Source organism: Triplophysa rosa, linkage group LG16 (genome assembly GCF_024868665.1).
Source record: "Triplophysa rosa linkage group LG16, Trosa_1v2, whole genome shotgun sequence".
In the NCBI taxonomy this organism is placed as follows: domain Eukaryota; kingdom Metazoa; phylum Chordata; class Actinopteri; order Cypriniformes; family Nemacheilidae; genus Triplophysa; species Triplophysa rosa.
The window spans coordinates 6,594,831-6,619,226 of NC_079905.1; the positions used below are offsets into that span (position 1 = coordinate 6,594,831).

General features: G+C 40.0%; 1 protein-coding gene across 4 annotated transcripts; it reads right to left on the bottom strand.

The window, feature by feature from the left end:
• Window positions 1-2: 2 nt before the first annotated feature.
• On the bottom strand, window positions 3-22,396 carry igf2bp3 (insulin-like growth factor 2 mRNA binding protein 3). Of its 4 annotated transcripts, none has more exons than XM_057355057.1 (16): window positions 21,824-22,396; window positions 20,825-20,885; window positions 14,148-14,196; window positions 11,093-11,144; window positions 10,935-10,998; window positions 9,624-9,902; window positions 9,291-9,446; window positions 9,077-9,199; window positions 8,399-8,534; window positions 7,944-8,078; window positions 7,510-7,581; window positions 3,298-3,417; window positions 3,007-3,081; window positions 2,796-2,927; window positions 2,599-2,712; window positions 3-2,509 (listed from the first exon to the last, which is right to left on the bottom strand). In XM_057355057.1, exons 1-16 carry the CDS (start codon window positions 21,996-21,998, stop codon window positions 2,411-2,413), a joined length of 1,842 nt encoding a protein of 613 aa, XP_057211040.1. In that variant the 5' UTR covers window positions 21,999-22,396; the 3' UTR covers window positions 3-2,410. The 4 variants fall into 4 exon arrangements, with proteins under 4 accessions (XP_057211040.1, XP_057211039.1, XP_057211042.1 ...); XM_057355056.1 differs by having other exon boundaries at window positions 3,298-3,420; XM_057355059.1 differs by lacking the exon at window positions 7,510-7,581 and having other exon boundaries at window positions 21,824-22,394.
• Between the last annotated feature and the right edge of the window lie 2,000 nt (window positions 22,397-24,396).

The window sequence follows — 24,396 nt, forward strand, 5'->3', positions numbered from 1 at the left end:
GCTGGGAGCCAACTTGACTTTTAATTATCATCTTTGTATCGGAGGCATTTGACAAGTGGAGGTGTGTGAGGGCGCACAAGCACGGTCGGAGGGGATGTTGTTTATCATGCTGAAATCGAACCACTTTTTGGGAACAACTCCATTTCCCGGAATTCCACATCACATTCCCACTGAAACATGACTCACCACACTACACAGCCATGAAATGAAATTGGATCAGTCAAAAAAAGAAGAAAAAAACAAACAAACTGTAGCATCCATAAGACATGAAGTGTAAAAACAAAGACTTCATTGTTCATTTTTTCATAAGAAATGAAGCAGGCCCTTGACAACAAACTCTTTCTAGCCATTAATCAGATCGGAAATTAAATACGTTGACCCTTAAGACAATACCAATGCAAGAAATAAAGTCCAATACAACAAACTCATACCACCAATCCAAGAAGCAGAAAGATAAAGCAATAATGTGAGGTTTATCAAATCAGTTAGCAGAGAATAAATTGCAGGCAAAAAATGAAATCGTTTTTTCACTCATCTTCAAAGTCTAACGCAAACATGATTTTTTTTTAAAGATACTTTTCTGTGAGGAAAGGGGCGGGTGAAACATGACCCTATAGATTCTAACACATAGCAATATGCCTCTAATTTAAATACTTTTTCTAATAAGAGGTAGATCAAAAACGGTGTAAGAGAAGTGTGGAAAGAAAAACAAAATGATCACTTGTGCCCCTCCGGTCAGCGCCAGGCGCAACGCGCATACCCAGTGTGGAAGCGTTCGCGAGGGACTTGAGGTATTGCTGCGCGCGCTGGAGGTTTAAAGGGGAGGTTGCAGGATTGCTGCCACCCACCTTTTACCTCAGCTGAGGTAGACAGCGGTCTTACTAGTGTGGAAGCTTGGATGCACTCAATTTTACCACAATCAAATCATATTTACATTCGGCGTGAAAACATAGGAATATTGTTTTTTTCAGTTTCTTTTACTAGTTTTTTCTTGCTAATGTTCATTTTATAATATAATTTTTTTTGTATTTTTACACTTTGAATGATAAACGAAAAACTATAAATGAAACCGTTCGCTCATCCATCTATGTTACTGCTTGTTAGCCTAGAGACGCGCCCTTGACTATTGTAACCTAAAGCTATTAACGCAAAAGCATCGAAACAGTGTAAATCCCCCGACCCCTGACATGCATTGACCAACGTTAAACACTGAAAAATCTTCTGCATGTAAAGCCCAGTTTTATGCAAGCCGGCGTGGGAGCGCGGCCCAAGAACAAATTTGGAGAGGAAAAAATAAGATGAGCACGGGAAAAGAAAAACTAACCTCAATCGGGATGGCCGTTATTTTTTACTATGATAGACAATTAGTCGCGCTAAGGATTATGGGTGTCAAAGAAAGTCGATCATCCCCGACCTCTATTGCTTGCATCCAACCCTAACTGAATTGTAATGAAATGCTAGAGAAAGGTATGCTGCCGCCAACGGTTATTAGCGTGTCTGTCTGTCTACACTGCATTGATGCGGTGTGTACGATTGGCATTGAAATTCTCATTACTTTGACGGTGTTCAGAGGGTGGTGGCTCTTCAGCGACACTGAGGCGCTTTTCATTTCATTCTTATCCGTAGCTAGCAAAGCAGCCTGAACTCCGCTCTTAGCTATCGCGCGCTAATGTATACGGTAAAACTATATTTTTTGCGTGCGCGGAAAGCGGAGTTCAAGGTCCGCTAGTTAACTACAGACAAAAATTTACATTTTCTTAAAAAAATAAAAATGTTCAAGAACTATTAGCTTTATAAAGTATACAAAATACCACAAAGCAAAATAAAAAAGAACAGAACGTTTTTTTCATAAATCATTTTCTTTTTTTCTGAGGTACTCTAGCCTGAGGTAGATCAGTAAAATGCATATTAACTATTTCCTGGCCAACACCAATCAACACTTCCCTCAGTTATAAGTGGCAGTGTTGTTCCACCTTCTTTCATAAGTTCATATATGTATATATATAATCTATTAATCTATAAAATGCATCAGAATTTATAAAAAGCCACTCTGGATACCAGGATCCCATACTTCAAACATTAATCCTTACCCATCTCAATCCAAAGACCTCGAACCCCACCACATTCCACCCATTCCTTCCCAACAAAATTTTGAACACCAAAAATTGTTTCAAATGAACTCAAATAACGAAAAACTGTCAATTAAAGACTGCGCAGCCATTGGCCGGGGGACAAATTTTGCTATGAATTTCTCATGTTTTGATTCGGGGGGAAAGGGTGTGCGGGTGTAACAATCTCACTACATCTTGAGGAGGAATGGGTGTTAAAGTTGGCAGGGTTATAAGGACATTCCCTGACCCTTGAGATGGGCGTGTCCCATATCCAGTTAGTCTCCGAAAAAACAGTGGCTCTATTTCCTCCGGGCGACTGGCGGACCTGTGGCCGAGGCCTTGGGCTGCTGCTGCCGCCTCACCTGAGAGATAATCTCCTGGATCTTTCGCTGGGCCAGCTGAGAAACACAAAAAACAAATCAACATCACTCAGTCACTTTTTTGATTTTAAAGCCCGTAACGCAGCTCTATAATGTGAAATACTCACCTGGCTTGCATAGAAGTGGCCTGTGATTTTCACCACTACTTGGTCGTTTTCATCAGGCGTCTGATCCCGCGGGACAACCACCTCCGCACTGGTCAAGTTTTGTAGTTCATTAACCTAAGAGAAACACATGAACATGACATGCAGGAGATGACCTGATCAGTGAAACGGGATGTCAGAAAAGCATGACGCATGTTTACCGTTTTGCCACCTTTGCCAATGACTCTGCCAGCAGCGAACGATGGCACTTTTATGTGAGCCTCCAGCTTCACCTCCTCTTTCGGTCCGAAGAAATTCTCTTCTTTTAACTTCCCAAAGATTCGTCCCTGAGCCTGAGGAAGACATTTACTCAGGGATTATTTAGTTACATATTTAAAAGTCTACCTTTATATTCTTATGACAAGGTTTTACCTTGAACTGTGCCTCTGGTGGCCCAGTAATAATGACCATTCTTTGCTTGGCGTCAGCTTCATCAGCTGGGGCAATCTTTCAAGAGAGGAAAAGCAGATTTTTAGACTTAATTCTACCTCAATTAATAATATTCGGTCAATATGTCACATTCCAAGTGTTTTTTTATTATTTAATGGTATTGTAATGCAATATCACATTTTGAAAAAGAATGTACCTACATTCTTCACTCAACTTTTAATGGCGAGCGGTCAAAAAAAGAACCCACTTGAGCCTCTTTTTCCCAACACTTACTTTGATTGACGCACCAGCAAAGCGGCTGAGCTGTTTGATGTGCTGGCCTTGCTTGCCGATAATAGCACCAACTGCCAGAGCAGGAATAAAGAGATGCACCGTTTCCGACTCCACCTGTCCCTGCTGACACACATTCAATAGAAGATAAACCTTCTTCAAGAGAAGTCTCTTGACGACTAAAATGAGATTTGACTTGTCTGCTAACCACGAACCATTCACACTCGATCGTTTTATGTTAGAGGGGTTATATCGTGAGAAAAAAAATATTTCTTGACATTTTTAAATAAGATCAAAAGCTCAAAACTTTCTCAACTCCAAAACTTCTCCATGAAATTGACAAAATATGAAGCAAAATATAAACATGACTACACTCGTTTACACATCAGTAATGCCGATCTAGAAACACTGCCTGTTTACAAAGTCAGAGATTATGATCATTTTAAGTAAAAAGAATAGCTAAAGAACTGAGAAAATGAATTGCATGATATAAATGTGCAGTTTGACGGTCGTGTCCACAATTCAGTAGAGCTGTGCAAAAACATCGATACATGTAACTATCGCAATATTTTTTTTTCCAATAGTGTATCGATAGTGATACCTCTACTATCGATATACATTTTTTAATCATGTCATATACATACGGCCAAAAGTAAGTGGAAGCAAGCCTGGTGAAAAATAAGAACGCTTGGAGCTCTCAGAGATAACTCAAAATAAGTCATGGAGTAATGAGTTATATAAAATAATGCTGTTTGTACGCTTCGCAAGTCATGACACAAGTCACTTGGCTACTGCAGTGCATTTGACAGAAAGTTTATTAAGAAAAGTAACTGACATTTATTGTGCTTTCACGGATGTGACACCAGCACATTTACAGCACGGATGAACCAGGGGTTTTATACTGCCCATGTTCATTGTTTTAACTGTAATGCACCACAACAGCCAAGTGACTTGCGTGAGCCACCTTATTCCCCTGTGCTACCCACTTGAGGGGCGCAATCCACAGTTTGAGAACCCAAACCTCTGATCTAAAGGTCCATGCATCGCACATCATGGCCACTCTGCAGAGGTAAGGGATGTTTTTACACTTATCCTTACAGAAAACCCCCGGTGGTCCACAGCATGTTGTATTTCTAGCTCTACTTTTTACATTTTCTATTTAAAGTATTGCAATATATCGCAAATGTGTATCGTATCGAAATACACTTGTATTTCGTCACTTGCCAATACACAGCCCTACAATTCAGAAACATCAAAATCAAGTCTTATTCAAGATGTGTCTCTTAGCATATTGGGCAAGAGGTGAAAATAAGCAAACACACACACCCCCTATACATTTAAAGAAACAGTTCACCCAAAAATGAAAATTCTGTCATCATTTACTCACCGTCAAGTTGTTCCAAATCTGTATAGTTGCCTTTGTTCTGATGAACACAGAGAAAGGTATTTGGAGGAATGCTTGTAACCAAACAGTTCTTGGTCACCTTTGACAACCAGGGGCGGATTTAGTGATTTGGGGGCCCTAGGCAAATCGATGTATGGGGGCCCCAACTATGCACCATTTTACTTTACTGCAACCCTTATTTTTCTTCCTCCTCAAAGCACACAACTTTTCACCCCCAGTCAAAGTGACAGGGGAAACAGATACTGACTAATTAAAAAATATATAATAATGAATTCCCAAATGAAAAACATGGGATTAGTGTCTTAACAAAACACTTATATTAAAGTTCTAAAAAAATTTGATGAAATGAAAACTAATAAGTTATATAAAGCATTAAATTTATTCAATCAAACAGAAAAGTTGAAAATTTTAATATAAGCCTTTTTTATAAGACTTTTTCGCCCATAAGTAACCAGTCTAACTAAATGAGCAAAGCTCATTCACACCCTACGTTCTCTTGTAGTTCACTGAGCTTTGAACGATTCACTGATCTCTTACATTCTGTGTAAACGAATTGGTTCAAAGGAGTCATTTGTTTGCGAGTCGTTCTGATCGCAATGTGCGTTCAATACTGGCGAACTCACTGTGTACAGAATAACGCTGATTCAACGAGCCAACTTCACAGCTAAAAACATTATAATGATGTACAACAAGTTAATTTAGGAAATCTTTAAGAAATTCAAGAAAATGTAAATTGAACGTAAAACTCCTGAATAGCCGTGAAACACAGCTAATACGGCTCCTAATATAGCTCTTTTACTGAACTCTTCAGCATCTCACTGCTGGTAACGAAACAGCGCCTCCATTGTTTCGTAATTGCAGTTACAAATGACAATCTGTTTAATAATGCACGCAGTGTTTTTTGTCAAGACACTCTACATATTTTTGACGAGAGTCTAAGGCCGGATTCACATTTTGCGTCTTTTCCGCACACATATTCGTTATTTTGAATGTAGACGCGCATAGGGGGCGACACGCTTTTTTTTCAGGCACGTCGGCGCCGCATCGAGATGAAAAAATCTCAACTTTTCAGAAAGGCACAAGCGCACCGCAGGTCATGTGACAACAACCAACCAATATAGACAAGCTCAATGAAAATGGAGACACAGATGATCACAGCATAACTAAATCTAGTAGTAGAGTTATTGCAAGGTATTTTCAGTGCATATAATCCATATATCCTTTGTTTATACCTCCTCGTCTCAATGGCTATCGTGGCCCATGGTTGCTTAGCAACGGCAGACGCTCTGCGTGCGCAACTGCCGGAGCGCTTTGTAAAAAGGAGATAGCAGTGCCTCTCACGTTTTGCGCACGGTTTTAGACGCGAAATGTGAATCGAGCCTTAGGCGGCACGAAATTTGATTGAAGCGGCCACCTTCAATTTCTTTATGCAGGAAAAACCCTGATCTGGGATTACTATATACAAAGTGTGCCCTCTCTCCGTGTTTTTTCTGGTTTACGACCTGCATTTAAATGTGACCAAATTTCTGTACTAGTGTGTACAGTATGAATCGTTAGCACTGTACTGACGTTATTATATTATGTCTTTATGTGCCCATTGGTCTGCGCAGCGGAGTCAAACAACCTTTCTACCTTTGAACTGGCCCTCTTCCTCTTTGTTTGACAGATGTTTTGGTCATCAGTCATTATAACTGTTGTCGGTGTTCATGGAGAAATACTCACCGGCACATTATCATTGCTCGTGGCTGGGAGAGTGCTGTGTCTGGCGGGAGAGAGAGGCGCTGCTGCTGTAGGAGCAGCGGTGGAGTTTGTGTGGGGAAAAAGCAGAGACTTTGGCAACAATCTTTTGTAAATCGTCTTTTTTCCTCTCCGCTGGTGTAGCTGCGTTCTTTGTTGTTTTATTTCCCTGCAACTTTTACTTCGTTTAGCAGCTAATGTACCACACAATGACACTCTCGCTGTGGGCAGTTCTACTAATTCCGCCGCTGCGTTAACTTTCTCTAGCTGGTGTCGAACTTGTCTCGCGCATATACGGTGCTAATGGAATGGTCCACTCTAATCTATAATGGGGGGAGTGCCTTCGTACAGATGTAATAACCTAAAACGTTAACAGGGATATCCCGACTATTTTGATGATTACTTGGGGCTCTACGTGGCTGCTGACATGGCTTATTGGTTAAGTCCACCCCTTCCTTTTAGGGGCCCCTGGTAGCTCGGGGCCCCAGGCGATTGCCTACCTTTGCCTAATGGTAAGTCCGCCCCTGTTGACAACCATAGTAGGAAAAATGCTTTATAAATTTCTTTGTTCTGTTGAACACGAATAAGATATTTTGAAGAATGTAAGAAAGCAAACAGTTCTGGGGCACTTTTGACTACCCTTGTCATTTTTCCTACTAAGGAAGTCAATGGGGTCCAAGCACTGTTTGGTCAGAAGCATTCTTCCAAATATCTTTCTCTGTGTTCATCAAAACAAAGAAATGTATACAGATTTGGAACGACTCGAGGCTGAGAAAGAATGACAGAATGTCATTTTGGGGTGAACAGTCCCTTTAATTCTAATTCACAATGTTAGTCCATGTTATTCATGCCCTTCCCTACTCACTGGACCGACATTCATCTCCCACCCCACACAAGACTTCAGGTCCACATATTACGTGTTAAACGCAGCATTTCAGCAACTCTGTTAGTGAAGACGGGGCAGAGTCAAGCCACCCGGCTTGCGACTACTCCGGACGCTAACATTCGTCTCCTCAGTAAATCCATTAGCAAGCAGCCAAGCCATGCAGTGCATGGTGGGTAAAGAAACTTACAGACACGGCTGGGCTGCTGCTGGAGGACAGTGTAGAGGCCCAAAATGGCACCTCGCCCCCAAACACGCTGCACTACGGGAGAAACATACACATTAACACACACACACTCTCGCTCACTCTCTCTCTCGCTCTCTCTCTCGCTCTCTCTCTCTCTCTCTCTCTCTCGCTCTCTCTCTCCCACACACACACCTACATATTCCCTATTCACATCTTTTGAATGGTGTGTTATACGTGTTCAGTCCTTTTGAACAGAAATTTAGGCTGGCATTCTTGTTCCCGTGTTGATGAGCTTCATATGTAAAGCTGAAAATTTAGGGAAGGCCTCACTGAAGGGCTTGTGCCTTTTTTAAACAGCCAATAGTTTGTCACACCCATAAATGCGGATTATTATGAGCATTAATATTTTAAACAGACAATCAAATGTATTTTTTTACCCCAAATGATTGATAGCCAGCTTGAGCCGCAGCTGGAGGTCCTGGAAACACAGGTGACGACATCCCGCCGCTCGCCGCACCAGGGAAAAGACCCAACGCATTCAGATTTAGCCCAGGAATCAAGTTAGACTGAAGCTGGAGGAACAAAGGAGGACAGAGTTTCTCTTAAACGGTTCATGTGACATTGGAATGGGATTTTGAATGAACATAGAATGCATAGAATCAACTTTCAAAGAAAAAATGTAACGTGTGAAAATGACATCACGAAAATTACATGCAAGCAATTATGTCACCATAGTCTCATGTTATCATGTGTGTAAAAGTAAAGGAGTTATAAACTGCGTTACATTGCTGCCTGGGCCGTTTCTCCATTCGAAGGAACATTTCACATTTTTGGGGTATCAATACGATGTAGAGCCTCAGTACAAGTTCTGCTTCATGACTAATAAACTCACATGCATGGCAGCAACGTCGTTCTCGTACGACTCGCGGATTTTCTTCATGATTTCCTCTTCTGCTTTTGCACAAGCCTCTAATGTGCCCTTAACAGTAATGGTTCGCTCTGGGTTATACAGGGTCAGATCCTGCAGGCTGAGAATGGAGTGACAGGTAAAGAGTGGGAATAAAATGGGAAAGATGGATGTTATCCAATGTTACATTTAATTGAACGGCAGACAAACTTTCAGCCTGTGGGTCAAATATATCAAGGTTTAGAAATCCCTAGCAAATGAACGATGGAAGAAATGTATTTTACGATTTCAACTTGAGGAATGTTGAATTCGCTTGAATGCCAAACTATCTTTTAAACTATCTGTACAAATCTACAACACACGAAGAGGTTTCATTAGCTATATAATCCATTTTCTCAGGCCCAACAAGAAAATATAAACGGTTTTGCAAGTCACCTATCCATCTAGAAGGTCATGCAGTGCCACTTGCACATACAGCAATGTTGTTTGGTTGACTTCTTGCTCTATTTTGAATCAAGATGACGTCTTAAGACATTTATTAAAAATGAGACTCATGGTGCATCAAGTTACCAGCACAACAAACAACTCAAACAGCATATATACAGCAATATAGGAAGAGCTGGCACATCATAAAGAAGTAGTACATTTTAAAATAGTACTTACGGTGAGATTGTGATCTTTGTGTCAGTATCCTGCTCGATTTTCTTCAAGTTGCGTCCTTCTTTCCCAATCAGACGACCCACAAAGTTATTATGAGCCAAGATCTTCAGGGGAATTTCTTCAGTGCTGCGAGTAAAGGAGAACAAACTGTGAGCACAAGTGTCTGCGTAACAGCGCACAGTATGACGGACGGAGAACAACGAGTGGATTGACGTACAGTGCTTCCGTGTCCTCGCACATTTTAGTGTCGATGGCCTCTTTCTGCATGATCTCCATGATGCTCCGACAGGCCGAGCTACAGCCCTCTGGTGTGGAGTGAACAGTGATGGGCTTTTCTGCCGCTCCGGCGTTCTCCTTCCGGTGGATATCAATCCTGCGGGCGCATACGTGGATACGCAACCAATAAGATCAACGCAGTTCTTTCCAACACCCACAAGACAAAGGGAGTTTCCCTTCACGCAAGACAACCATCATTTTATCCATAGGGTTTCTTAAACTTTATCATTTTTGAAAAAGATACCAGAGGAAGTACAGTACAGCGCATTCTTACTTCGAGTGAGTTTGCTTTGTTATATTGCGAATGGTGGCACCTTCTTTGCCAATAATAGCTCCCACAAACTGCGTGGGCACCAGCATGCGCAGAGGCACGTCTGACTGCAGTTTGGGTCTCGCGCCCAGATTGGGGGAACCTTGGCGAGGCGGCCCGCGTGGGTTGAAGCCTCTTCTGTTGCCCACGGCGGGAGGGTCGGCTGCAGCGTTCTCATCTGGGATATATGAAACCTTTAGTGCGTAGTTCTCCATTAGGAAGCCGTTTAATTTGTCCAAGGCTCTGGAAAAAGAGGGAGGGGAAATATAAACTTAGATTGACTATCAAACAGACATAACATAAAATAAACTTTTTTGAAGTTAAACTTTAATGAATAAAAGGACAAACGCCATAATAAATGGAAAGAGCAGTTCTGAAACTAAACTTAAAGGGACAGTTCATCCCAAAATGAAAATTCTGTCATCATTTACTCACACTCTTGTCATTTCTAACCTGTATGACTTTTTCTTCTGCAGAACACAAAAGAAGATCATTTGAAGAATGTTTAATAACCAGCACCCATTGACTTGCATCGGTTTTGTGTCCATACAATAGAAGTCAAGGGAAATTTTGAACTTTCTTCAAAATATCTTTTGTGTTTTGCAAAAGGGTGCATGATAACATCATTTTCATTTTTGGGTGAACTATCCCTATAAGAGTAAAAACACAAAGAGCAACTCATTGCATGCAGATGGATGTTTTTAATGTGTCATAACATTATCTGAATGCAGGGGATACCAAATGATAAAATATATTTAAAATCAAAGCACAAGTCCTACGAAAAAGGCTAAATCTATTGTTTAAATAAAAATAGCTTATCAAATACACCCAATTTCTTGGACACCATTCTAAGCAAGAGGCATGAACACAGACTCTCCCCAACGCTCATGTAAAAAATAAACCGAAACTGATAGGGGTTTAATAGCACGAGGCTTAAATGTGACGGAATTCCGGACCCCTTTGAGCCCACCAAATCTTTCATTGACACCCACTAGCGGATGCATACAAGAACTCCCTATTGTGCGCAACAATCGCCAAAGATTCTTTTATCCCAGTCTTTCCATTCACTTACCAGGGGCTTCCTCAACTCCTGTGACCGCTCTGCAGTTCTTCTAATCAAACAGTAGGTGGCACTGAATGAGTTATTATAATTGCTGAATAAACCCCAATAGCATTGCATGCAGAACTAACAGTTCTCATTTCCCTGAGAGACATGGGACAGAGAGACGCTGGGGGGTGGCCGAGTGGGCCGAATCGGAGGCAGATGGTACTCACTCTCTGGCTTGGTCCTTGGCGGCATATCGCACGTTGACAACAGCTGTCTCTGTGTCTGTGTTGACTGGCGATAGGATAATATAACAATGAGCAAAAGCAAGGTGGGGTAGAGAATTACCTTTTTTAAAATAAAGACTGAAGTGAAGTACACAACCCACCTTGTTCACAGCTTTCCACTGTGCCGTACTGTGCTAACAACCCATCCAGAACCTGTTGGTGACAACAAGCAAAGGAAATTTTGGACTGTGCGGAAGAGCAATGATGAAAGAATAAAAATTGTGGTAGAGGTGTTGAGATCTCAAGGTATGAAAATGGTATAAAACTGAACATATCAGGGCAAGGTTGGCGAACAGAAGCGTAAAATTGGATGACAGTTTTCATCCTGCTGGTCTGGATTTACAAACTAAAGTTATGCAAAACCAACATAACTTAGTATTGGTTCATTTACTTTATTCACATTACACAAAGCCAAAAACAATACAGGAAAAAAAATCAAGACACCATTTTACACTTCGTTCAATTTTTCAAGTTTCCACCACGCGTTCACTGAAGGAACCATGCAGCCATTGAACGCCTCTTGGTTTCCTTTTACCAATGTTCAAATCCACCAGCTCTCTATACGTCACACATACTTAGGCTCACCACCCCCCACCCGCCATCACTTCCCTTTCTCCCCCACGTCTTCCTATTGGTTGGCGCATGCATTACTATGGAATTCCCAGCAGCCATTGGGCATCTGCTGCCACTGGCTACGCAACCCGTCAGTCTTTGTCAACAGGCCAATGAGACCAGGGTTTATTCAATCGGGTGAAAGAGGAAGGGGTGTGGTTGGCTTTTGGACACCATGCAGTGAGGGGAAGGAGGAGTGGAGTTGATCTACACATTCTGTGCGTCCACACTGAATAGGCCCGCAGCCAGAAGGGGCACCGGTTAAAATCGAGCTCTGGCTGAGCTTGCCCGAGCCTGGTCACACAGAAAATCCCAAAGCTACGGCATCACAGATAACACACACTTCGAGATCTCAAGCAAACGTGAAAGCCTCAACATGTGCCCACCCACACTAATAAAACAGCAATACAAATATAAATCCATTTGAACTAAAAATAAATGCAAGGTTACACGCATACAATAAAAAAGGGGGAGGGGTTAAATAAATCTTGCTCGAGTAGATACTTGGCATTTTCGTAGCGTGACATCAGAGGCGGTGGAATTATATTGAGGAGGAATAAAAGAAACTGTGCTTTATTTCTAAGTGCAAAAGAGATTGCACATTATTGTTGGACATTTATCTTTAAATACAATTACGTTTTATCGGATTTTTGTGCTTTTAAGTGTAAATGTTTTAGTGTGTGTTGTTTTAAACATTGAAATGCTTAAACTTTCGCCCCCCAAAAAAACACTTTACCAACTTTTATATTTGCATGCTATCAAAGCGCTGTTAAAAATTCGGTCACCACCACAAAAAGCTGTGCACATATGATTCATCAGACAGATCATAAATTCTTCAGTGAATTGACGTTTCAGTCAGTGTATAAAAATCTACAAATATTAAATTGCATTCTTTATGATTTTTAAAGGCTAAATTTACAGAACTTACCAAGTGACCCTAGTATTCGTTATTTTACTCCACAAATGTCTGTATTCATTAAGCCTAACAACTTAATGTTTCTTTTGTAGTTTATTTTGGGTGTGCCATAGGTAAAAAATGAAACTTGAATTTAAATGTGAAAATATCCACTTGACCAACATGTATTAAATGAAACAGTTGATGATGACATCATTTGCAACTCTTGGTTTTCTTATATTAGGATAATTTACAGTAATTACCAAAAACAAATGCTATAATTGGCAACAGTCAAAATAAAATACGCTGTGGACAAAAAAATATATCAAATTCATAATATTATTGGACATTATCCTTAAAAAATAAATAAATAGTAAATTACAACAGAAACATTTGCAAATATCCAACCAATAAAAAGTATTGCTTATCAACTTTGACGACAGTATTTAATCACTTAAAAAGTAGTGTTTTTCCCATTTCCTGAAAAACATTACACTTGGACATAAAAGGTTTCAGAAGCACAGCGACGATATCATTGATTGCAGAATAATTATAATATATAATTTACGCTTTCCTTAATGGCTCAAGTAACGCTTTCGGTCTCTTTAACTAGAGATTTCCACACTTCCATCCATCAAATGTTTTGATCATAATAAAATTCCTACAAACACAAGGGTCTTGGAGGAATTCAATATCATACAAGAGAGTTTTAAACTCGATATTACAGAGTTTATCTCTGATATAAAGCAGATCAATTGCTTGCGTGAGCAGTCAGCTATACAGCACCATAATTGACAATAGCGATTATGAGGAACAGTAAGCACCGAAGGGACCCTGTGGATTGGAATCCCTTGGTGTCCCGCAGAGGAAAGTCATATTGGTTTCGAATGCCATGTAGGCTTGACAAATTTTTTTTTATTTTTGAATGAATAAAGCAGCAGAGGTAAAACTACACCAGAGTACAATGAATCTGAAACACTTCTGCAAGGGTCTAATTCATGCACTGCGGAATCACCAAATGAGCATGAAGCGATAGAGAGGAACAAGCCAAGCAAACATTTCCGGCGACTTATCAAAGGGGCGGTGGGAACTTTAGCTCACACGTGGAGCAGGAGAGAGAGAGAGCAGTGTGCCACACCTGAGAGCACTTCTGAACATACGTTTATTTCATAAGGGAAGCTCAACAACATCTTACGCAATGGTGGTGGGCTAGTAAAGCTTAAATGGCATTTTTATTAGAACGTAATGATCTAATCAAGACTAGACTAGAGATCTAGACTGTAATTTACAAGTCCAAATACAAAATTCTACAAAAAAAACTCTGCAAACATGAGAAAAGGTTACAGACATAGATCAGGGGGAATGGCACTTTAGTATCCATGGAATTATACAATCTTTTTTTAAAAACATAAATCAGTGCTTTTTGTTCTAGATCACATGATGAGGCTTCATGAAGCTCAGATCTCAGAATTCAGGTCACACACAAAAAACCTGCATGCTGCCGTCTCTGTATTTCATTCAAGTGTAAACACTCATGAGGTTGGTGGTTCAAATACCAATGCTGGTGAGGTGATGAGCCAACAAATCACAATACTGCTTCAACAGCGCAGACCTTGCTCAAGTGTATTTAAAAAAGAAAAAGCACTTACTTCCCACTGCATGTGAGGTGGAATATTTCTGACCTGCAGCTTGCAGCTCCTGCAAAGACAGAAATGTCATTATAAATAACACAAGGCCATCTATTAATCCCACAGGTTATATTGAGATTAAAACAGTCCAGATATTTTAAGAAACAGTGCAAGTTAGTTGGCATTTCACTTTAGAACGTCTATTACAAGAATGTGCTCTTTTAATATCTTTATCCTAATACATTTAATTTACATTAACAACTATTACCATGCTGTTTGTTGGAATTTATTTCTTACATGCCTTGTGAACGGTCACCAAAATTACGTGCGCATGTGAAAGACCACAACACTGTACACGAAGTACACAAATTTGCCTTCTCAATTCTGTAAACACTCAGAAATTGAATAGTTCAAGGCCACCGCTATAGAATCAAAAGATGTAGTCATTTTTGAGCAGTCACCAGTTTTTCCTAGATTTCCTCCAGATACATAATGCCATCTGTATAAGATTCACATAATGAAACCCCACCAGTGTTTATGTATTAATATATCTCCGAGACAACCTGACCATGAAATGTGTGTATTTTCAGATTAGCGAACAATTTAGGGGTAATATTAGCAAATGATCAGTAACCATTAGACCAAAGCAAACTAGTGATGAGACTAGAACTACCAAATGGCATGCTGGAGTTCATCAGCTGGAGCAAACACAAAACTGGGATTTGTTGTATTCCCAGACAAGGTACATAACCCAAACCAGTCCTCTAATGCCACCCATGTGTCTGACAAGGCAACTCCAGCCTCTCAGTTCCAATATGGAGTTTAGAAATCAAGCTATTGATCATCGATACAAAATGATCATGCATCAGGCTTATTAATCTACACATGGACATGCATTGAAATACTGAGGCGTTTATCAATCCATACGCGTGCAAATGACTGCACAGGAGGGAATAATAAATAAATATATTTTCTTCTTTATATAGATAGAAAATTGTGACAATTCCAGTCCAAAAGCTAAAGTTACAAACTCTTAATGTTCTGTGTCTGTAACATGGTGGTTGTCGTAAGAACATCAGACATTAAAATTAAAAAGAATTGTGGGATCGCAATACTTTAGTTTGCTGCATGTGCGTGTGCACGATCATTCCCAATTGTGCTGTAATTAACCTTCGGTTGTAGATGCGCGATTGATATCTTTGCGTTCCTAATAAACAGATAAAACTGACTAGACAAGACAGCATGATGTCCGTGATGTCTGGCATTTTGCCAGGTGCCTGGTTTTCTTAAATGCTGACTTGTAGATTGAAACTATAAACGTAGGGTCAACTTGGAGGCCTTTTATATAAGGAAAGAGTGTAGTTTAGACTGTAAAATTCAGATTTTCTATTAATAGGAATTGCACTTTTACTCCAAAACTCATTAGTTTGATACTGAACAAACCTAACCTTACTTTACAAAACGTGTATTTGTATATGAAAGCGCTGATGTTGCATTTTTCTTCAAAGCACCAGTAAGAAATTACCTCACCTACTCTGAAGAAGTCATTTAATCTCTACTTCACAACAGGTACCAAGCTACCTAGTTATTTGAACCTAAAAAGGTCAAATTCTGTGGTAGCGAATCACTCTCTAGCCAAAAGAAAACCAGAGACAATACAGACAGACTAAAGATTTTAAAATGAAGACCAAAGTGCAACTTCAAAGTATGTGGAAAAACTACAATCTGCAATTTTGAAGTCTATAAATAAACCATTTCTAAATTCTAACCCCAAATAATTTGTAATATTCACAAATATTCCAGCAAGTGCAGGACACTCACTTCACAAGTCAGCGTTTCACAAATGTGTACATTTGGTGCAGTGATTACGCAACATATATAGCGGCCTGCTCCAAAGTTCACACACTGCATACTTGTATATTTACATACTAACATTGACAAGAACAAAATGTACAGAGGACATGGGAACACAAACACGCCTCTACCTGAACAGGCCGACACACAAACGCACCTCATCACACATGCACATACAATAATAAGGGACCCATAGGCGACTGGTTTTGAAGACGCAACGTGTCATTGATTGTGGTGAATGAATTTGCGTGTGCATACTTGCTCCAAGCATTAGTGTGCCTCAACAATTTTTCATACAAGCGCTTTACAGCATCTTTCATAGACCTGGATTATTTAGTGCACTACACTCTTGTTAAAGGCTATCTACATGCCAGCGCACACACCTCACTAAAAACACAAAAATCATCCTGGCTTGAAATAATGTGGATTTTAAACTTTTAGTAGAAAAAAGCATTTATAGTAAAAATCCTACTAGTAATTAACAATACGTGAAGTGTAAATTCATGTTTGATTTGTCTTTTTTTTCAAAATAATTATGTAATGTCTTAATGTTCATTTAGGGATGCACAATACCATTTTTTAAAGACCGAGCACGAGTACATATATTTTTTTTCTGGAACTCGCAGATACCGATGCCTATACCTTTTCACAACATAGTGAGACTAATAAAAATAGAATACCTTCATAATTTCATAACTCCACCTTAAACACAAAAATTAATAATTTTATGTGCTTGTCACAAACTTTCAAAGCAAAATGTCACAGTTATGTCACAAGGTATCGGTGCATTTTTTCAAGCATGAGTACGTGAGCTTAGTATCGGGCCCAATACCGATACTGGTATCGGTGCATCGCTACAAATTGTAAAGTGCCAAAAGAAATCATACGTCAATAAACCATCCCTCTACTGCCATCTTAATAACCCAAACTCCTTTAAGCAAGATTTTGTTGCAACTATTTCCTGACGTAAAGGAAGTAAAACTGTCTAACCAAATGGCTGCACCTTACTCTCTGTAAAGAAGGAAATACGCATGTGTATACATCTATATTGGGAACATAAAAAAGCCTTGTTGGTTCCATTTATACTACCACCAAATTTTCTTTTCTTTCTCAATATCATTAGGAAGAAAAACATCCAATTCTGTTGTTTTGCCTAGACATGCACGTTCAAATAAATAAATAAATAAATGGCCACGTCTGAGAATGCACTCCTTATTTTAGCTTTAATACATGCTATACAGTGAGGTCTGGAAATTAAATGTTGAAAACTGTGCCTGTGCTTTAAGGGGAAACTTGGCCGCATGAAAAGAGCAGCGTAGAGTCATCCGTCTCAGACTGTATGAAGAACTTGCATTCAACATCTCTGTGTGATTTCTGGTGATGTTCACAGTCACTGGACATGTTTTCCCCTGCATGCTTTGCCACATGTAAGCATTTGTCGGCAGTGTCAAAAATTCAAGGCACGGGAATCCAGATCTGATCCTGTAAACTATATCTAGTCAGGCAAAACACCCCAGGTAGTTCAGTGCTTAAGCTCATTTTAAACAGCGAGGAGTTCCCGTAGAGAAAATCCTGAAATTGTTTATTTAAAAACAAACAAGTAATTGACCCTTTTCAAATTATGGCCTGAGAGGGATATTAAAGAACATGAGAAGCTGCCCTTTCTTCACTAAAAACCTACTGTGGCAAAAAGCTAGTGGAATTATATAAATAACCAAAGAGAACTACATCAGTTTGATCTAAATACAAAAACATGTACACCCAATAGTATAGAAAAATTTAAGCTAAAGGAAACATTAGTACTTATCTGTATGAATAAAATGTGGGAAATCCCCACAAGGGATGAGGGCCGAGCATATAGGTGCATGTGTGCAGGAGAACTTAACTAAAAAAAAAAAAACAACACTTGAAATTTAAGTTATACATGGCAAATAATTAAAGACAAATCTTTACATTTAACTTTTGCTAAAAGCCAAGTTGTACTACATCCCAGATTTGCTACACAAATCAAAAACTTCCCGTTTCTTTTGAGGAATTTGGTAGCGATGGTGTGCTTTTCCAGCACGGGTCTGCATTCCAGTAGAAATGCAATATGGAATGTTCCCCTACAGCAGATTAAGCTATAGGAGCAAGGGGGAGTACATGTATGTGTGGTTAGGACGGGGGTGGGGTGCTGGTGCCCCATTTCAGGGTAACAGAAACTCTCTCTGCCCCAGGGGGTGGGGTCTGGTCACTATGGTAACAAGCTAGCCTACAGAAGAGAAAGGGAGAAGGGGTGGGGGGTTCGGTTGTGATGTAACAGAAGTTCAGGGCATCTTCATTTACTTAAAACACAAAAATGCTACAGACATGCAACATTACTTTCTCTGCATTTATGCATGTATGAACATATATCAAAGAGTTTAGAATTTCAAGCTCCCCCCTCAAACATTCCTGGAAGCACCAGAACACACAGCGAGACATTAAATGAGTCACATGGCCCTAGATAAATCACTATAACCTGCTATTTTAATATCCTGTATTAATATTCATACATTTTTATATTTTGGTGTAAAATGACAAGAACCACATTTCGTCCAGAGCCAACGTGAAAGCACAACTTAATTTTATAGGTTGTTCTAATTTGTAGATTTTGCAAATCTTCTCAGCAAATGCACTGCTTTTGAATACCACTAGTTGTGTACCCCATACATGGAACATTAAAAATCAATAACAGAGTCAAATTATAGTAAGACAACGTAAACTACCTATATACAATGTTTCCCCAGTACCTTGCACGTCAAATAATTTTTCCACAGCTTATTTCAAGACAACGATAATTTCACTGAAGTAGTCAACATACATTGGTTTAAAAAATATTTTGGTTTGAAAGCTTTAAATTATTTTACAGAGTATCTGCTCTAGCCGAAGTCCCTTTCCCACACACGCTTTTCCAGTTGGGGCCCCTCTTCCACACGTCTGTATGCACACATACATACAATGCAAGCTCAGAGCGAATACGCCAATGCTAGTGATCGAGGGAAAGGTGGAAATGGAAGAAAAACGGCTTCTGGAACCAAACTTCCAATGGCCAATAGGTTCGACACACACTCCTCGTACACTTTGTGTACACACACACACACACACACACACACACACACACACACACACACTCACACAACACTGGTTAAAGACAACCGTCATGTTTATGCATGGAAGCTTTCAAGAAGCTACGTTACAGAAATTACAAGTAAGCATTAAAAGAGAAAGACTTATTATGTTAACGTGAAGGTTAACAAAAAGAACTCACAATATTCACGTGTAATTATAAATCTGGTGTAAATACAACTTTGCACACACCCTGCTACTTTGACCACACTAAAGGAAACTATTCCATAGCATGCACACTAATACTGGAACATTCACATAGTCCACACTCAACGAAGCTAAAGGGACACATTTTAGCCAACTTCTATGGATCTGTGTGTGCGTGTTAAGTTGGGCAGGGCCTAAGCTGAGGCTCGTATGATAGAATGCAAGATCGCTCCCAGCATGCATTTCACCGGACTTAGCTCTCATTGGCTCAGTTTAAACCAACTTTACATACACAACCTCTGACCTCTTCCTATCTGCATGACTAGCACATGTACAGCACACACAGAAAATTGAGTAACGGGGCAACATTTTAAATTTTAAACATTTTAATTTTACGGTCTATTTGACAGTCAATTTATCATTTGCTTTGCACCAAACTGTACAAAACTCTTTAAAAACTCATTTTAAATGTCAACGTGAATAAAATGTCACCCACTGTCTCATTAAGAATCACATAAATAAAGACTCCGCAAGAGCAACCACCAACATTTAACCATTACGAAATATAATAAATTATAGGCCTAATGTAGGATAATAGAAAAAAAATAAAGTGTGGAGTCCTTTGTTTGAGAATTAAACGAGAAAAGGTAAAACAGATTTAATCTACTGCATTAATTATAAACGGAACTATTTATTCTTACATTCTGCCGCTGGTTAGTAGAAAATAACCAAAAGACGTCAAATAATTAATGCACTATAAAGACGGACGGCTGTTCTTCGAAAATAAATTGAAAATTCATTAAAACTGTAGCCGCCACCTCAACGCAACTGTTACAATTTTACCATAAAATAGTAACACGTTTGGTCAAATGAACTGTGCTTTGTGGCTTTGACCACGTCTAGTCTTTTAGGTTCCTGTGAACCCGCAAACCAGTTTTCGTGACAAGACCTCGACCCTTCCAATCCACGCGTGCTGAGGAGTCCATCTCGTGCATGAGCAGCGCGAGGAAGGGAAAGAGGGGGCGGAAGCACTGAGAGGCATGACTGAATAGTAGTTTCTTCTTAAATGGACGCCACTGCAAGCATGGCTCCATAGATGCACATTCATGTGCAACGTGCGGACACATTTACAACGTTTGCGTTTTGACTTTGCACACCTCTGCTTCGTTTCCTGTTTTATAGAGGCCTTGAAGGCCCAGTACCATGTGAACTCTGAAGCAGGGACCTTGGATTTGACAAAAACCGAGATTCCGCACGCTGAGATGGAGGATCCATCAGCCTATCTTGCACACCTCTTTGATACAAAAACGTTCATGCTAATTTACGCTCCGAATTTACAACCAGACCCTTCACCACCCTGATCTTGCCTTTCGCTTGCAAATTTGAGCAGATTGTTGAAGCACATCAACAATAAATAAGTCAGTGAAAGAGAAAAAACAAGCCCATTTTAAAATCTAGGCTACTGGGTCAAAATATATGGATATTTAATTTAATTAAAAACAAAATGTGGCCGGTGTGTTAAAAAAAGCGAAATTTGCAAGAATTCTTACCTTTGTCGTTTAGGGACAGAGTGCTCCACTTCTAAGACTTTTCCGTGGAGTTCTACTTTCCCTGAAAAATATTAATTGTATTTTAATAAAATTACACTACAAGCAAAATGTCCAATTATTTTTCAAATTGTTTACAATGCGCGAAAGTGCACTGCAAACTAGAACAAAAAAATATGCGCCGTAAACAAAACATACACACGCATGTACACATTTAAGAAAATATTAACGACGATCAAAAGCAAAATCAGTGTTAATTTAGGGGGGAATTCCCAGAGGTTAAACATGGAAGACAAATTTGCCCCCACGCTTGCGTGGAGGCCTGAGCCACGAGCAGCGAGACATTTACTTAAAATCTCAAAAATTAAAACAGACGTATATGATGTTAAAGCAAATGTTGCAAATCGACACTGTTTACACTCATCCCAAATACAAATGAACCACTATTGTTGAGACAAGGCGACTAGTCGAAGGCCTACAAGCCACCAATGCAAGCCAACCACCTGGTGTTACAAACCTCGTAATTGCAACAACAAAGTAATACAATTTAACAATGGCAAAGTTCGCAAAGCGATAAATTACGTGTAACACTTAACTTTCGCTTCTACTTCCAGAAAGTGTTAAAAAAGCCGCGAGACACGTTTAAAAGCCACCCAAACATCAAGACATTTTTTTAATTCAAATGAACAGTGTGTGCAACCACTCGTCCAATTAACATCTATGAGTTAAACATTATTTCACATTTCGCCCTTCCTAGACAAGCAACGCTATAACTTTGATGGACAGTTCAGTTATTTTGGTAGTAAAACGAGACTTTGCGTCCTCAGCAAGGAAAGCCCGTGGTTTAAAAAAACCGAAAGTGAATTGTTCACACAGCCTTTACTTGCTCATTAAATGCACACATCGCTCTTTTGCACAGGCTTTTAATTGTTAAACGTGTGTCCATTGCTTGCGCATCGCAGTTCATTTATATAGCGTAGCCTACACAAAATTCATTCTCACCTGAAAGAGTGTCAATGGCCCTCATCGCTACCTTTTCGTCGGGGCAATCCACAAACGCGTAGCCACTTTTTACGAGAAAGGGTGCACTGAACGGTATCTTCCACTGCTCAAAGATACTTTCCAAGTCCAGCGCGCTCGCCTGCTCGCTCACGTTCCCAATGTAGAGCTTATTCATTTTGTTGTAAATGGAAAAGAGCGACCGTGTTGTAGAGGGGCTGCCCTTTATCGCGTCGCTCGGATGGGCAGTGTTCGGAGAGAGAGCCGCACTGTCGCTCAGCTGAGGGTCTGGGAGTGTTCTCCCAATCACCCCAATTGAGATATTTGATGGACGAGATCGCCGCCGTGGTTGCGCGCACTTGCGTTTCCTCCCGCTTTACGCGATCTCGATTATTTATTCCGTCACCTCCTTTGGGCGAGGGCTTGGAAGAAAATAGAGAAAAGTTATTTTTCTTTGACAATGCGACTAAACTGTCACACACGTTTATGTAAGCACCGCCTCTTAATAACAGAGAGAACGGGGAACAAAAAAAAACATCTAGGTTCTTCTGCCTTTTTGAATGAGCCACGTGTTCAAACTACAAATCAGTCCTGCACGTGAGGTGTCCCGGTTGCTCAATTAAGTGTCGGATTGGGGGAACATGGCACAAGGACGACTGGGGTGGGGACAGATGGAGAGAGAGAGAATAAGAGAGATAGGGACGGGGTAAAACCTCTCTACGTGCATATGCAAGGATCCCGTGAAAAAAGCTAGATCTACCCGTTCAATGATGTTCCGTTCTGTGGACTTTTTCCTCCACAAATGCCGTTCTGCTCTCTTATTGGTTGTTGGTAAAGTTGTAAGAAGGCGTTGCACGCATGCCCGCCCGCTCGAACCCAGCGCAGGGGCTTTACGTATGTGCGTTTATGGTAGTTGCCATATAGGGGATGAGGGGGAGGGTGTGCCATTCATACAGCATCTGTTTCATTGGACTTAATTTGAAACACATTCTCTACTTAACACAAATGCAGTATATTTATGTTAAACACCAGCAACGTGCAGTTCACAAATATGGTTAAAATCACGCCTCTTCTGCAATGGCTCTGTTGTAAAGACTGCTCCCACACAAGTAGATATGCGTAAAAATCAAATAAATTACGCGTGTGGCACATTTGCGCATGTCAACGCATATTCTTCATAGTCATAGAGCGAGGATACATCCTTTAAGTTTTGACATATGTGGATCATCTAGTGTAACGTGCCTTAGCCAGACTAAACAAAGCGAATTATACACTTCCGGTGCCTAAAGAAAGGGGAGGGCCATGCGGAGCAGAAAAGTCGTAATGGCGAGTGGTGAGGCGGGCCTGCTTCTGGCACAGTGGGGAGTAGAGCAAAGGCCTGTACGTTTGTTCAAGCAATATATCCCTGACGCAGTACCTGATAACTCGCCACATTTAATTGTTTCCTGGAAAATTGTTTCCTGAAAAAGAGTGGACGTTATAAATATTGTTTATCTGGATGTGCGGCCTGCAATTCGGTCCACCGTCCAAGTACTGCGGATACATTTACTTTGGGCCCACGCCCTTCAGCGCTTCTTTCCCTCTCTCTCTCTTCGTCACACACATAGGTCGTGTTGTAAGTCTTTTACAAGAAATTTCTTTTCAAATGCGGATGAGTTTAAGAAATAAAAATCCATATTTATGTTGTTAATGAATTATTAGCTGTTGGGGGGATACATTTGACAGTGCAATAAATGTAGCTTCTAATCAAAGTCTTTTCGTATCACACCACCTTTATTTAATGCAGAGCCGAAGAAGCTTTATAGCCGTTTTGAGCAGCTTGTACATAGTGAAATGAAACGAAGTTTCTCATTTTCAGCCCAGTTTTTTTTAACCAACCCTGGGACAAGTAGGTTTGATTTCTTAATAATCAACATTGCTTCCATCATTGACAATATTTGGTGTGCTATTTAAAACACACCAAATTAAAGTCATGCATCGTATTCTTTTCTACAACTGTGAGACGAGTTGTTTAATACTTTGTATTGAACGATCCTTACAATCTTGGTTACATTCTCACAGTTAATAATATTGTGTTGTTTACAGCCTACTGGTCCAACCTTACGAAAACTATATAGTTTAACTATAGTGACCATAGTTTTTTATTTGTAGCAAAATCACAGATTTACAAATGATCTCACTATGGAATGTACCGTGATATTGTTTCTGTGGAAATACTAATGGCAATCAATCCGCCAAAACACTGTTGGTTTTACACAAAATTGCATTTAATAATATAAGCAGCAATAACAACTGACGTTATTGTCTCAAGTAATCTATTTGCTTTATTGGAAAAGTTAAACAGCATGGGCCTGGATGTCAGTTGTATGGCTCTCACAAACTGAAATACTACTGTAGAATGGCATGCACATGACGCGCTCCTATTGGTGGAAGTGGGGAGACCAATCACAGCGCAGCTCCTTTTTTCTTTACTACTCTAGCTGCCCACCGAACTGACTGTTCATTCATTGGTTTTCATCCACTGCTCTTCGGTACAAATGCAACGTCTACTATGAGGTAGAATGACTTGATTTAGC

Bases quoted from the DNA above. Each gene is read 5' to 3' on its own strand.
- igf2bp3 (XM_057355056.1), bottom strand. From the start codon at position 21,998: ATGAATAAGCTCTACATTGGGAACGTGAGCGAGCAGGCGAGCGCGCTG. The intron at 14,197-20,824 runs GTAAGAATTCTT...CTGTCTTTGCAG, and splicing joins TCTGTCCCTAAACGACAAAG to GAGCTGCAAGCTGCAGGTCA. The intron at 8,535-9,076 runs GTAAGTACTATT...CTCCATTCTCAG, and splicing joins ACAAAGATCACAATCTCACC to CCTGCAGGATCTGACCCTGT.